This window comes from Sinocyclocheilus anshuiensis, unplaced genomic scaffold (genome assembly GCF_001515605.1).
Source record: "Sinocyclocheilus anshuiensis isolate Anshui unplaced genomic scaffold, SAMN03320099.WGS_v1.1 scaffold234, whole genome shotgun sequence".
Taxonomy (NCBI): domain Eukaryota; kingdom Metazoa; phylum Chordata; class Actinopteri; order Cypriniformes; family Cyprinidae; genus Sinocyclocheilus; species Sinocyclocheilus anshuiensis.
The window spans coordinates 2,592,558-2,608,643 of NW_015544165.1; the positions used below are offsets into that span (position 1 = coordinate 2,592,558).

Below are 16,086 nucleotides of genomic sequence, written 5' to 3' on the forward strand. Positions count from 1 at the left end.
ATCCGATCAAAATGATGGGTTAAAAATGTAAACCTGCTTATTTTTAAAGGTTTGAAGTTTGGTGCAACAGAATTATTAGATAAACCTTGATTTAATCTAGATTTAAAATTAATCACTGCAAACCATTTAGCTATAATTTGAAGAAGAAAAATGCACATTAGGCCTAATGTCTGAAGTGAGCAAGTGGCAATAGGCCTAATGATCATTTAAAATATAATTTGAAGAAGTGTTTCTTTCACAAAATGAGTAAATGAGGCTACTCAATTTTTCTCCCTCTTCACCAGGCACTCACGTCACTTCCATTTCTTTCGGGATAAATGAATGAATTCACGTGTTGTAAATTAGTCTGTAGGCCAATAGCGCACACAGCCCCTAAATTTAGCGATCTGCTATGCATATTATAAACTTAACATTTTTTCTATTAAATGATTTTGTCTTTGTTACTCTTAGTTATAAAGGATGGTAGCACAGCATTTTTGAATGATTGTCTTCATGAGTTTGTCTGCATCCATATTGCATGTTTCCTCTCACTTGCAAAGTATGCTTGCAGTTATTTCTTCGAGTTCTTTCAAAGCAGTTCTTTCTGCGTTTCCGCTCACATATTTTTAAATCTGTTTCATTGAGGTTCCAAATAATGTCTCATTGGCTTAGATATAACACTTAGAAGCATATATTCTTTTGCACACATGCAAAGTATGTTGCAGCTGTTATTTCTATGAAATTATGTTGTCTTTGCTATACTGTTACTAATAAAATCGTTTTTTTCACTGCTTATCCTATTTTGGCACAATTCCTAAATTGAACATGAGTAGTTTTACTAAGGGCACCCATCTCACATGAAATTGAACTATGTCAAATATTCTACCTGCCTTCCTGATATAAATTACTATGAATTTGATATGGTAATTAATACTGAGACACTAATTTGGGCAAAAAGCACTAATGACTTGTTTAAGACTTGAATCTTAAAGATGAGGACTTGCAACTCGACTTGGACTTGCCTGTCTTGACTCGGGACTTGACTTGGGACTTGTCTGTCTTGACTCGGGACTTGACTCGAGACTTGAATGCAAAGACTCGAGACTTACTTGTGACTTGCAAAACAATGACTTGGTCCCACCTCTGACTAGATGTATTTAGATGTCTAAACAGTTTTGAAACAAAGGTGGAGGAGGTTGCTTTGTCATCTGTTCTCAAAGATAGACAGTTTCTGAAATCTGAACCTGTGATCTGTATTTTAGGATGGTAATTCAAATTCAATTCAAAGTCAAGCAGTGTTACAACTTCATACACCTCACGACCTGAGAACTGAGTTCTTTAGTGTTTGCTTCAGTAGTTTCTCTAGTCTAAAAAATGGCTTTGCGTCTCACTGAGCACTGGTCGCTGAAAAACAGAACGTTTGTCCTTGAATGTGCCATTTTGAATCATTGAATCTCTGACAACTATATATTAATGCTGTTTAAATGACTTGAATGTAATTGCGTTTTTTAATAGCACAGAGCACTGAATGAACATTAATCTAATAGTGACTTTCTCTTCTCTTTCATGCTTGCATGTGGATCTCGGATGCCCATCATCACAGGTAATTGGATTCCTTTTATTTACAACATCTGCTTGCTAATCAGTGTCCGACTGTTGCCTTTCTTACATGTGTGTAAATAACCATGTGACCAAGCACTTAAAGGTTTGTATTGCGCATGTTGGAAAGGCTTTAGACATATGTTTTTTTTTGTACTGAAAAAAGGACTGTCCTTGCATGAGCTGTTGACTAATATAGAGTTTGTGAGGGGAATAATTGTGGCCTTGACTCATTAATCATGACTTCTGTCACACAGCACTTACGATCACAGACAGCCGTAGATTTACTCCCACGAAGTTAAATAGCAGTCGTTTGAAATTCTCTTCACTCCTATTGAATGACATGATCAGTCAAAGAACAGCTACAACTCTCTTGGCAAGCTTGACACTTTATAAACCGGAAGCATTTTCTGTAACAGTTTGCACTTAGTGTAATTTATTCAGTGAGCCTTTAATAACTGTTTTTTTTTTCTACAGTACAGAACTGCTTGCTTTATCATTTATTTGTAGGAAATGTTTTTATTGTGTTGACAGTAATGTGGCTAATTAGTGCTTGCTGTTTTTAAAGGAATGGTTCATGCATAAATACAAATGTTCATTTGTTTCTTCAAATGTCATTACATTCTATTTACATTTTGTTCATTTCCATAGACAGTGTTTTTTTTCTGCCACTACCTGTACACTACCGGACAGATATAAAAAAGTGAATAAATAACAATACTTCTATTCAACAAGGACACATTAAATTGTTAAAAAATGACATTTATAATGTTACAAAAAATTACACTTTAAATATATGCTGTTCTTTTGCACTTTAAAATATTGTTCTTTTGAGCATTTTACAATATATTAGATATATTGTATATATTATAATATATATAAAATAGGAAACAGTTATTTTAAATTGTACAAATATTTCACAATTTTACTGTATTTTTGGTCAAATAAATGCAGCATTGGTAAGCATAAGAGACTAAAGAAAACCATTAAAACCCCAAACTTTTGATCAATAGAGTAAATAAAATAAGACCATATAAAGTCCATAGCGTTTAAAAGTGTACAAATACATAAACAACAAATAAATAAATTATGACATTATTTTATGTAATTTTAAGTAAAATATGTATAAAATAAAATAAATATATGTAGAATAATCTGATAAAAAAAATTTTTGCAGTCGCTATGATTGATTAATTGATTGGTTTTGATTGTATGAAAACAGAGTAACCTGGACATGTACAAAACATCTTCTTTCAGGTTGCACATTTGCAATGATATGAAAGTGAGTAAACTATGACAAAATGCCAATTATGCATGAACTATTCTTGTTAGCCTCTCTGGTGGACTTTATATTCACCTATTTTCTACATTCTTAAGAAGCACCTCATGGTTCCCTCAGCAGACTCTTTATAGTTCTCCCATGCCTTTTTAAACACATCCCTCGAGAGAAACCTGGAATTGGTGATCTTTGCCCTCCAGACCCTGGAGAACAGACAAACCCACACATAGGCTGGCAGATCCTCTTTGGACCGAGCTCACGGCTACACAGTCCCCCAAGACCAGGTCTGCAGCCAGCCGGCACTGACAGACAGCATGTAAGGAAATGCATGCACAGAGGAAAAGAAACACTGTCAGGAAGAAGCAGAGAGAGTTGAGAGAACAGAATATATTAAAAGAATAGTAGACTTTAAGAGGAGAAATGATGGGGAGAGAACCTCTAATAAGGTCGCAGCAGCGTCTCCTCATGCTTACTATGCTGTTCTTCACTGAAGTGCGTGTTCTATCTTTAATCATTTACATTCCACGGCTGTTATAATGTTATCACTGAAGTGAGTGATAATCACGTATATTTGCCGATGTATTTGTTACCGAGGTGATATGCAAGAGCAGCCAGAAAACCCTAATGTGAGGTGCCTGAAAATGAGCGGCTCACACAGCGTTCAGACTTTAAAGGTTGAACTGGCTTTTGATCTCAGAACTTAATAATTATTGCCGTGAACTACTGGTTGTTTATGTCACTGTCAAAAAGTTAAAAATGATAATCACTTGGGATGTGTTAGAAGAATAATTGGTCACTGCTATACTAAACAAACAAAAAAATTCAGATTTTTATAGCATTTCTTTTTTAAACCACATTTGTTCAGACAGAGCTCTGTTCTGAACTTATGTTTTTAACAACCAGTAAGTAATTATGTGGTCATTTCAAGACATTAGCACCATTTTGAGTTGGACGCATACAATAATGCATATCAGTGAGAGAGTCAAAAACCACTGTCTCAGTAAGTGAGAGAATCATTAGACTCATTTAAAACAAGAATATGAAAGTTTTGTGAGTCTGATTCATTAAAAGAATTGCCTCACAAGAGTAAATTGTCTGCTTAGACATGTGATGTAATTTCAGATAAATTAATGGACATATTTTGATGATTAAGATGACATCCACTATGTTATAGTCTGGGGTCTGTAAGTTTTTTTTGTAATTAAAAAAAAAAATGATTTTGAGTCTTTGTGCTCACCAAAGCTGCAATTATTTGAACAAAACAATTGTAAAAACAGTAATATTGTGGAAATATTATTATAATTTAAAAGAACTGGTTCCTATTTCAGTATATTTTAAAATGTCATTTATTCTTGTGATGCCAAAGCTGAATTTTCTGCAGCCATTACTTTGGTCTTTAGTGTCACATGAACCTTCAGGAATCATTCTAATGTGTGATTTGGAGATTTTCTTTTCTTATTATTAATGTTAAAAACAGTCATGCTGTTTAACATTTCTGTGGATTTTCAAAGTTCAAAGAACAGCATTTATTTGAAATATAAATCTTGTGTAACATTATAAATGTCTTTATTGTCACTTTTAATTAATGGAATGCATCCTTGCTGAATAAATGTATTAAATTCTTTAAAAAACAAAAAATCCCCAAAAGTTTGAACAGTAGTGTATATTAGTGATATTGTGCACATTGGTATTGTAATTAGACAGCAAATATAGGATTTGGCAAGAAACTGGATTTTTTTTAATGTTCTCATTTCGTAACTCATCACACAATACTGTCTGTGCCTGTGAACATAGACACCTGTAAAAACAAAAAAATTAAAAAACTTGTTGTTGGCAGTAGAGCCTTAATCAGCTCCTATAGAGGCATCAGTCACGGATAAACTTCACACTCGACAATCCGTCTCCCTCACACACACACACATACATTTGGATTGATTTTCTTCACTCCTTTGATTGCCTTTCTCCCTCTTCATCTAGGCTTCTGTCTTATCATCCTAGCAGATTCCTTAGGGGGGCTGAACTTATCCAGTGAAAACAGTACTAAGAAGGCATTCAGATGCTAATCTGACTCTGGTGGAGTCTTTTCTTTCTGCTGGCAGAGGTTGGGAGTGTATCATTTCTCAATTATACAGACGCACAACTCCTTTAGCTTTTGAAGTTCCTCAACCCTCCCTACATACTGGTGCCAAACGAACAATACATCTCATTAAGCACCAGTTCAATCTAATTATCATCTTCATTAATATTAGCACACTGTTGCTTTTTTAAATCTTGTGAGCTTTCATTTTGAACATTTCTTCCTTTGTTGAACTTAAATTAATCAGGCACTGATAATCTCGGCTGTGTGTTTTGATTGCATATGCAATCACTGTTCCATTATAGATGCTCAAACAAATTATCATTGTTGATCAGTTTTCTTGCACTATAAAGTAATTTCTTCATAGCAGCAGGTGATTGCTTGTCTTGCGTCAAGTAAGATGATTGTGGTGTGTCTTATGGATGTGTATTTTTCAACTCAACTGTTGCTGGTGTCCTGGAATTGGGGTAATGCATATCCAGAAAGTCCTCTACTTAGAAATGTAGTCTGGACTCAAAGGGATGATTTAGCAGAGCTCAACAGTAATGTCCCGTGGCCATTGTGAGGAATTTTTAGGCTAGTTAACGGAAGTGGCATGCGACCAGTTGCTTACTTTTTTATGCCCCAATGCAAACTTAAACTTTTGGTTTCTGTTTGCAAGAGTGACTCGTGTTGGCAATGTCAGTTACATTAGGTTGAAAATTACATAGCATAATTTTAGTGAATATTTTGTACCATATGCCATCTTTTTCCATCAAAATTATTTGTGAATTTCAGATTTACTTATAGCTAAGTTATATATTTATTATATATATTTGTATTTGTATGAAATGTTGCAGACCTGCAGAAAAAAATGTTTTTTTCAATTATTGTTCAGCTGTGGTTCAGCTTTGGTTCAGCTTGAGCAACAAACACATAAATATAATTTATTTCTTTTTCTGTGCAGATGAAGCTAAGAATAATTACAATTTTTTAATATTTTTGAAAGAAGCGTCTTGTGCTCACCAAGGCTGCATTTATTTGATCGAAAATACACTAAATATATTTTAAAACAAATTTTTTAAATGTAATTTATTCCTGTGATGGCAAAGCTGAATTTCAGTCTTCAGTGTATTTATTTATTTATTTTTTTTGAATTCTTTGACGACATATCATGGTTTACACAAAAACATTGAGCAGAAAAACTGTTTTCAACATTGATAATAATAATAATAAGAAGAAGAACCAAAGTTAAAATTTGAGTACCAGTAATAATTGATAATAATGATAATAATTGAGCAGCATATCAGAATGATTTCTGAAGGATAATGTGACACTGAAGACTGAAAAGGTTCAAGGAATCGGCTCATTAATTTAGGCCTGTGTACAGTACGTGCTTTGGTTTCTGTGCTGCAGCTGAGGCATGACAAACACAGTGTCGCATGCTCATTTCACGTCAGCGTGACAGAGGATGAAAATCCTGCATCAGCCTGGCATGTCATATGGCCTTCTCCCGTCTCTCTTCATATGAGTAATCATGTCACAATGACCGGTGGCATGGGAGTTTATTTATTTTTTATCTTCAGTGTCTATGTGATTGTGAGCTAGAGATGTTTATTAATAACAGTAAGTGAAGGTGTCTTTCAGGGTAGGACTATTATCAGCAACATAGGCTGCTGTTTGTTTTGTCATTCCCATTGCAGTCTGTTCCGCCGCCGTGCACAGAGGAAATAAAGACGTTTGGTTTGCTCATTCTGAGTGAATGAGACACAGTACAATAAAGCCTGTGCATAAACTAGAGCTGCTAGAATTATGCTTGCTACAGTTTGACTCCCTGCATTAAGGTTAAGAAAATCAAATTAATTAGGGCTGTCAGTAAGAAAAATGTAAGCAGTGTTACTTCAGTGTTGGGTGCAATGCGTTAACAAGTAACTTTTTACTTTTGTTTTTTTTAAACAGAGTATTTTTTAGATTTTAAATAGTCATTGAATAACTGGCGTGTGTTTGTTTGCTTTTCTGTGTTCACACACAGCTCTGTTGATTTATAATGGACACACTATTTCCTTCATTAAATGTCTTAATTTAGCACATCATTTTAATTATTTATTAAGTTAATTAATAATTTAAAAACAAATTATGCAATCATTTTCAGGTTTGATTGCAATTTAAAAATATAATAAAGTTTATAAAATCATAAAATTAACATTAACTTTCTATTATGTTATGTTATATGTTATGTTGTATTATATTATATTTAGTGTAATATACAATTTTTTTTTTTTATTTTATAGTAAAAAAGTTTGGCGGCTAGCAATAAAAAATCCTTTATTGTTGAGCCTCTGAATAAATTAAAAACATTTAAAGTCTGCTTAAAATATATGCAAATTCCTCTTGAGGAGCTTTAAAGATTTTATTTTATTAATAATTTTCTAATTAATTTCACAGTTATTTCTAGTAAAAATGTTAGTATCGTTGAGATACTATTATAGTTTTTGTTATGTTAAATTTCAATCAATATTTTTATTATATTATTATTTTATTTCAGTTTGTTTATTTCAGGTAAAGACATTTTTAGATAAGAATTTTTTTCTTTTATTGCAAATGAAAAATGTATGTTAATATTATATGATTAGAGTGTATGTGTTAATTTTTATGTGTTACCCCTTAAATAATACATTTTTTTTAAATAAATTAAAAACACTAGGTCTAAAGTATATGCAAATTCCTCTTGATGAGCCTGATGTTGCTGGTCTCCCACCATGGCTATTAAGAATATTGGCTGTAAGCATTTGTCGTCTTGAGCTAAATGCCTCTCAAGGTCTTCCACCCTCCTCGCCTGCCTGCTCATCTCCATGGCGATTCATCTGAATGGGAGAGGGGAGTCCTCACTCACCTCCACGGTTTTTTAGAGAATCTGTCCTGTTTGGGGCCGGAGGGATGTCTGCAGCCCTGCTGATTTATAGATGGGCCTTTAATAAACAGCAGTGGCCTGGCAGCCTGGGCAGGTAAACCCAAACCGAGAGGGGCTTTGGAACATGTTAAAGGTGTAATTTTGGCTATTTCTGCCTGTTGCTAGAGCCAAAATAGCTGGCCGGGGTATTACAGTACTGAGATGGACTGGCCTGCTTTTAAAGGAGTTTGGCACCAGCCTCTGCAGATTTATACTCAACATTATTCACAGATCACATTAATTCTGCCAAAACCTTGCCCATGATGGACACTTTAAATAGAATCTGTACACATGCCATACAAAATCATAGCCGTTGATATGGCACCAGCCCACATTCTTCCTCCGTACAAAACCACAGGGTTTTAGCTGCTGTCATCACAATAAGTATGTTGTGGAGGATTACAAGACACAGATCAGGACATATTATATCTGCTTGGCTCTGTGAATGTGGGAGAATTCACAGATCTCTTTAAACTTGTGATCACCCCTGATCATTTCTTTCTCTCTGATGTTAAGAGCAGCGTGTAATAGTGTTGCTGGTGATTCTCATCACAGCCGCTCCTGGGAATTGATACTCACATTCTCCCTCGTAATGTTATATTTTACAGGTGCTTTGGTTTCTGTGCAGTTTTTGTCAGAATGGCGTGTACTGCACACATAGAATGGGCCATCAGGGACGACTGTATATCTTTTAATGCAATAAGATTTGCTTAATAAAATAATGTTTAATAGTTAGGAATGCACAACAGATGTGATGCACGTCACCGTTTAGTTAGGGATGCACACTACATCAGTACATCAGCCAATATTAGGGATTTGTTTTTTAAATGTCAAAAATGGTCAATATTGGATATTTAATTATAAAATTATAAAACGTAATTAATAAACATTATTTTATTGTTTTTAATTACTTAATATAATAAAAAAAACAATATTTTAATGATAAAAACACTATATATATATATATATATATATATATACACAGTGGTGTCTTAACTGAGGCAAGTAAGGCCTGCAGTTCTTTGGATGTTATTGTGGGGTCTTTGTGACCTCTTGGATGAGTCGTCGCTGTGCTCTTGGGGTAATTTTGGTCGGCCGGCCACTCCTGGGAAGGTTCTCCACTGTTCCATGTTTTTGCCATTTGTGAATAATGGCTCTCACTGTGGTTCGCTGGAGTCCCAAAGCTTTAGAAATGGCTTTATAACCTTTTCCAGACGGATAGATCTCAATGTATATATATATATATATATATATATATATATATATATATATTCATTTTTTGTCATTGTGCAGTACAGTAAAAAGGTAATGAAATAATAAGAATCAAACCAGAAGTGCAAACACTAATGTAAGTATAAATATACATGTGTATATGAAAGTATTGTATAATTTGCTGAAGTGTGTTTAAGATGAGATGCATTTAAGATGTGTGTGTGTGTGTGTGTGTGTCTGTATATGGATAGTGCAATTTAAAATATATATATATAAATTTAATAATAAAATAATAATATAGACTGTTATACTTTAGTAGTTTTAAAGTGTATTTATTTATTTATATTTTAGTTTTTAAACGGAAAAATGTATTCGTCTTTATCTGTAACTATATCTTTAATATAAGTGCTGTCTAAATTCACTTCTAGCATTTAAAACAACTGATTTTTGTTTTGTTTTGTTTTTGTATTTTGAATTTATTTTGACAAAATAGTATATAATTTTAATATGGCTCATTTATGGCTTCTGGCCATAACATGAAAATAATTATCAGCTGATATTATTAGCCAGACACCTGATACAGGTGCATCGCTAAATAATAATTTCCCATGCAGTTTACATCCCTCTAGTTAACACGCAGTTAACCATTAAAACCGAAGCTTTATTCAATTTCATAAAATATAGCAAATTACAGACATTAGCTGTGTGTTGATTCATAGTAATCTGATGTGTAGTTGTAAATCACAGGTTGAGTTGAGAGAGCATGCTGTTTCTCAGCATTTGTAGCGATACCACCACCTGTGACTTCACAGAACAGCCGTTCGCTGTGGAAATATTAATACAGCATTTCACACATGCTGATTCATGAGTGCTGTAGACTAGAAGCCAGCGTTTCATCCCTGCACTGTGTGTTAGCCTGATAATGGGGAAATAGCTGGAAGGCAGCATCAAACTCACATCACCCTGAAGTTTGGTGACTTGTTTTTACTGCATCAGCAATAGTTTCTTTCTCCAGATTAGTCTCTGTAATGCTATGAAAGTGCCACTTTATATTTTACTATGTCTGTGAGGTGAAGGTATTGTTGACCTGTTTCTCAGAGAACTGCTTTTTTACCTTAATAGTTCATGGGGGATCTGAGAGAGAAATACCCTGCTTTTGTGGCCTCTTTAAATAGAAAACCAGCTACCAGAGCCTGGCAGAGTGGCTGAAAAATGGAGATATAGTAGGTATTCTTCTCAAGACACCTGTTCATGCCACTATAAATCTGAACCGTCCCTGGGAGGGGGTCCAAAAGGCCCAACAAGGCCTTTCAGGAGAAGGTTATCTTTCTCTGCCAGGCATAATGTAACATTGTTTAGTATTAAAACTGCCCTCTGGAAGATTACAGTCTCACCTTTAAACCCAACAGGCCGACTCTAGACTGATTTGTATACCATGGTTGTGCAGCATTCACAATTGGATTGAATGCTCTTTAAATTCCAAGGGTTGAAGGCAACAGGATGCAGAATCGTAATTCAAATTTGAATTTAAGAAAGCGGAATTCAAATGGAAATAAATTCAAAGAAATGTAAAAGTGCATTTCATTTATTATTATTATCTCTAAACATTAAAAATGGTGTGTTTACATAAACCTTGTGATATTAATAAGAAATGTTTGAAATGCAACCTATAGAAATTTTCATTTACATTTCATAATGTTTTATGTTATTATTACATAATGTCTGTTTATTTATTTATTTATTTTGGAGCATGGTAAAAAAACATTTTATTTTCATAAAATGAAATTTTATTTTCATCAAATATTTTCACATATTTATTTCGCCTGGCATTTGGATACACGTGTCCTCTTTATGCTGCATCCACCTTTCTGGCTAAACTTAACAGGGGTTTGTAACAAGCCAAACATCTATATAAAGGCAGTAGATTTGATTTTAATGTAAATGAATAAATATGAAAATGAATCCAAATGAATTGTGTATCCAGAATAATTGTGTATTTATTTATCTCTATCACAAAACGTGTCGGACTAATGAAATGCCTCTGTTGTGTTGAAATTCTTTGAATTGCTTTCCATTAAGTTCACTTTCTGTCATTCTAATTCAACATTATTTGAGTTGCAGTCAATTCAATTTAAATTCATACCTAAGGAGCCAATTCTAAAATTCAGTATTTTTCCGAGCCATGCTTTTTTAAAAATGTGTCAAAACGTTACAATGCAATCTAAATGCGCTCTCATTTGCTCACTCGCGGATCTACTTTAATAACAATAACCAAATATCTCTATCAGCCTTGTTTTAAAGTTCACTATTTTATGTCACCATATATTTGAAAATACGCTGTACAGGAAGATGTACAATCTGAAGACATTTTTATATAAAATCTGACTACAAACACACGAATGTATTCTTCAGTACCCTCTACCCCAAATACCAAGGTCTTTGAGGTAGAAACAGTCTCCTTGGTTACAGGATTCAGAGGAGAGAGAGATGGAGACACTTGAGGTGGGGGGGAAGATCACTCCCTTTCTCCATTTCATTCCCTTCCCTCCAGCTTCAGCTCCCACAGCTAATCCTGTTTGGAAATATTTTCAGGGAAAAGAGGATTATGTTGTAGTGTGCTATGAACAGCACAGTTCAGTCACACTTAATTAAATTCATAATTGTCTCCTAAAAGCTTGCATTCTTCTCACTGGGACATTTGCTCCAATAAATAAGAGTCAAGGTGCTGTAATTAAGTCAGATGGGTTCCCCTCATCTGGGAATTTTAGGAACCGCTGAAACAGGATTTTATTTCTGATTATGGAGAGGGGGGAAAATCTGTTTATAGCAACTAAAATAAGTGGAAAACAGAAGCCGCAGTCTATGTGAAGCCACAATAATGCGGTGTAAAAAGTTAAAATGCAACATTTAGTCAAAATGTGGTCATTTTTGATGGCCTTTTGTCAGTCTGCTTCAAGAGCATCAGTATTTCCTCACAAAGACATTCCCATGTGTTACTGTATTGAATTATTGATTTCATGTTCCTTAGCCTCCAGTATGGACCACCACACCCTCAGACTTAGGACCTCATCCAGAAAATATTCCCTTCAGTAACTGTTTTAGAGATATATTGCAGTTGGTGAAGTGTGCAGGATAGAGCCCTAGTGGAATACAGTGTACAAGTAGATGCTGTCTGTTCTTTCAATACATTACTGTTATTATATCACCAGATACAAACTAATGTACTGTACTGTACTTGCGAGAATGTGACTATATCCTCGCGCAGACCTTTCAGATATATTTGCATTACACTGGCTCGTTCACAAGTGGTGGTATGTAAGATATTTTGTTCACATCAGGCAAGTGGCCGCATGATAAGCGGGAAAATTACGCAGTGTAGTCTTTATCCAGTCATAAAAACAGAATTCACAGTTTAACGCGGAATGTCACGGAATTTGTCAAATTTTGAATGAATTAATCAAAAGTAGGTCATTACACTTAAATCAAATCACGATATGGACTAGTATCTGTAAATATTAAGCCGCAAAAGTCGATTTTTAAATATGAATCTGCCTGTCTCTGTTAATGAATGGCGCAGACGCGCGGTTTCATTTACTACACACATACTGAAACACGCCTGACACTCGTTTGATTTGAGTAAAAATAGCGTCATATCTCATACACAGAACTGTAAAGGTATTCACGTCAACCCTTCAAAATAAAAGTCCGGTTTGATTTGAAGGCATTGTGCCTATAACTATTTTTCAGTAGAATGTACATAGCCTACTACTACTAATATGAAACAAACATTATTTTTTTAAGGAATAATCACACAAAACATTTCTTCCATGTTTTAATTTTAATAGTAAATCCCCTTTGTTTGCCAAAAAAACTTGTTTGCTTAATTTTCAATAATGAAAAGATGTCTAAAAATCTCGTCTCGTCTCGTTCTCGTGAACCCAGTCTCGTGTTTCGTCTCATCTCGTCTCGTGGGATAAGTGTCTCGTCACACCCCTATTAGATTGGTAAAGTTAAATAGTGCAAGATCATAAATAAGCTACACACACATATATAATCTATAATTTAAATTTTAAATTTTTACTTTTTTATTCTGATAAAATCATTTCAAATGAGAATTTTTTTTTCAATTTAGGAAAGAAAGACAAAACAGAAGGAATTCACTTCCTTCTCAAACTTTTGTACCCCTCAATACATCAGTGTATATGTCAGTCTCATGCTATAACTTTCTTGACCCCTACTCCACTATGGAAACATGCTGTTGTGCACTCCAGCTACAATCTTTATGTTGTATGTCAGGCATGTATCCTCACACAAACCATTGTTTCCTGCTCTTGACAGCTAGATTGGCTTTTTTCGGCCAGGTTGATAAACACAAAGACACTTCTGTCTCTCAACATTGAGTGAGCGGTGCTCTTTCTCTTTCTCTGGCTGGCACATTCACAGTGGACTTCTCAAGTGTCACCCTGGTCTTGCAGCAAAAAGATGTCCTCTCCTCTAGACTGGAAGGCTTAATAGACGAGGACTCTTTAATGAGATAGTATGTGCTTGGAAACGCACTCACATTCATATTGTGACTCTTCGCATTAGAGCCCAGATATTACCATGTAATGAGCAGAAGAAAAGGGCACTGTAATTTTGGTCTCATTGGATAGATTGCGGCTTGTGTGATTGAAGGTGTCCCTGCGGTTCTAGTGTTACCTATCCCAACTAATCACGAGGCTTATGTGCGTTTGTGTCAGACAGTGTCAGACAGCGTGCAGACTGTGAAACACATCCAAGAAGCTTCATAAAGTAGACTATTGTTTCTTCTTAACAATTCCTGTTCCATTAACTAATCTTTTAACGATTTGGGAAAAAAATTGATAAATGATCATCTTTTTAATAATACATTTAAAATAATTTCTGCAAAAGGTGTGTTTGCACAGTTCAGGACACTTTTTTTAAGTGTCCTTGATCACATATTACATGTGCTTACTGTAGTAATAGCAGTAAATTATGCAGAATTACAAACAACTATTCCCAAAACCAAACCTTATAAATATAACCTAATTATATAGCAGGTACGTGATAATATTACTCAGTGCTTATTTGTATTACACTTTATTCAGAGGTTTTTTAACACTCTATTTATATGTGTTGGCCATAACGATACATATATAAAATAAAATAATAAATAAACATGTGGTAACATATTTATTTAATATATTTTTAGAGCATTTTTATAAAAAATGTGTCTTTAATGATCTTGTTCTTTTTAATGAATCAAAAACATACAGCATTACCTGAACAAATGACTCTTTTTGTGAATTCCTTTGAAAGTTTTGATTCACTGAAGAGAACTGGTTTATAAGAGTCATTCGTTCAGGAATCAGACTGTACTGGTTGCTCTGTTTATTTTTGATTCAGTAAAAAAAAGCTCATTAGAGTCAATTGTTTGGGATTGTAATGATTGCACTGTATGGTTTTGATTCACTAAGAACAACCGGCTAATAGGAGTCATTTGTTCAGAAATCAGACTGTACTAATTGCCAGGTATGGTTTTAATTCACTAGAAAGAAATGGTTCATAAGAGTCATTTGTTTGGGAATCTGACTGTTACGTGCTGTAGGTTCAGTTCCATCCTCATTGCAGAATAATGCATGTGCAAAACCAAATGTCATTTAGATCTGATATTTTTAAAACAATGGAACAGTTTCTGAATAAGAAACTATTCTCAGTTCCCAACTCTGTATAAAATACATTCTATTATCAACATTAGGAATGAGAATGTGTAATACCATTTTATGGTAGATTAAAAAATGGCAAACATCAAAGGCGATTTCTTTCTTTTCAGATTTGTGAAAAGATTAAATGGCTTGACCTTCAGTCGGTTTATGAACAATTTCATTTGAATTATTGGTCAAGACTTTTCAGAGACTTTACCTTTGTTAGGGACATAACTCCTAGCCTATTAATTAATTTACATTGCTTTGAACTTCCCCTTTGTGCTGTGTGTGAATGATCCAGCCGTTTAATGGCACAACCTCTTTTCCCGGATGTCCTATTTTGACTCAATGCCTGCAGTTGGTCCTATCTTTAACATACGGCCCCAATCAACTCTCTTCTATCAATGTGAAAACAAGTGCCTTGATTAGTTGTGTATGACAGTCCTACTCAACCTCATGGGTCTGGGCTTAAGGTCTCAGATTAATTAAAGTTCCTGTACAGCCCTCTGCAATGATATCTCAAGCAGAACGGCTTTTTGCTATATACAGTTTTCTTTACTGCACAGCAAATTCAAAGTTAAATCAACTCTGCTCAGAGTACATATTGTCCCAATCTACAGAGTGTTAAAGTAACACTGAAGCAGAGTTACCACTGTTGAGGATTATGTGATACTTTTTCATGTCTAAAAGCCTGAGCAGTAGTTATTCATCTTCAACATTGTTAACAGCGGGTTTTCTTTACTAATGCTCACTCTTCAATTAATTAATTGCTTAATTATCCCATGAAGTTTAACTCGGCTTCAGTGTTACTTTAACACTCTGTAGATTATGTACTCTGAGCAGAGTTGATTTAACTCTGGGGATTTTGCTGTGCCCCAATTTAGCTCAAATTCTTCAAAGACTTGAATGCAGGATGGCATAGTGCACTCAGCTAGATGTAGCATTTGCATAGATGCACAGAAAGCCTGTACCTGTTAGTCAACATTCACATTCAACATTCACGTGCATTCACAATGCATTTTACTATAATCTCATACATTATTTCAGAATGAAAGAGAAAGAAAAGTCGTTTCAGAGGCAAAGCAAAGTTATTGCATTTGCATGCACAATCATCAAGACTTTTTTTAAGTGATGTGCATTTATAAATTAAACGCAATAAGTTTTATAAATGCTTAAAAAGAACAATTGGCTAATTCTAATTTCATATTGACTGTGACATATTTTTTTAGTTTATGCGATATATATATATATATATATATATATATATATATATATATATATATATATATATATATACACAGGCGCA

At 34.3% G+C, this 16,086-nt stretch overlaps 1 protein-coding gene across 1 annotated transcript in view; it reads left to right on the forward strand.

Annotated features, from left to right (window-relative positions):
* Nucleotides 1-1,566: 1,566 nt before the first annotated feature.
* The window catches only part of LOC107695739 (membrane-associated guanylate kinase, WW and PDZ domain-containing protein 3-like), a 94,777-nt gene continuing 80,257 nt past the window's right edge, over nt 1,567-16,086 (forward strand). Inside the window, exons 1-2 of the mRNA XM_016495763.1 lie at nt 1,567-1,582; nt 4,896-4,958. Coding sequence (XP_016351249.1) covers nt 1,567-1,582; nt 4,896-4,958 — 79 coding nt within the window. The remainder of the gene's footprint in view (nt 1,583-4,895; nt 4,959-16,086) is intronic.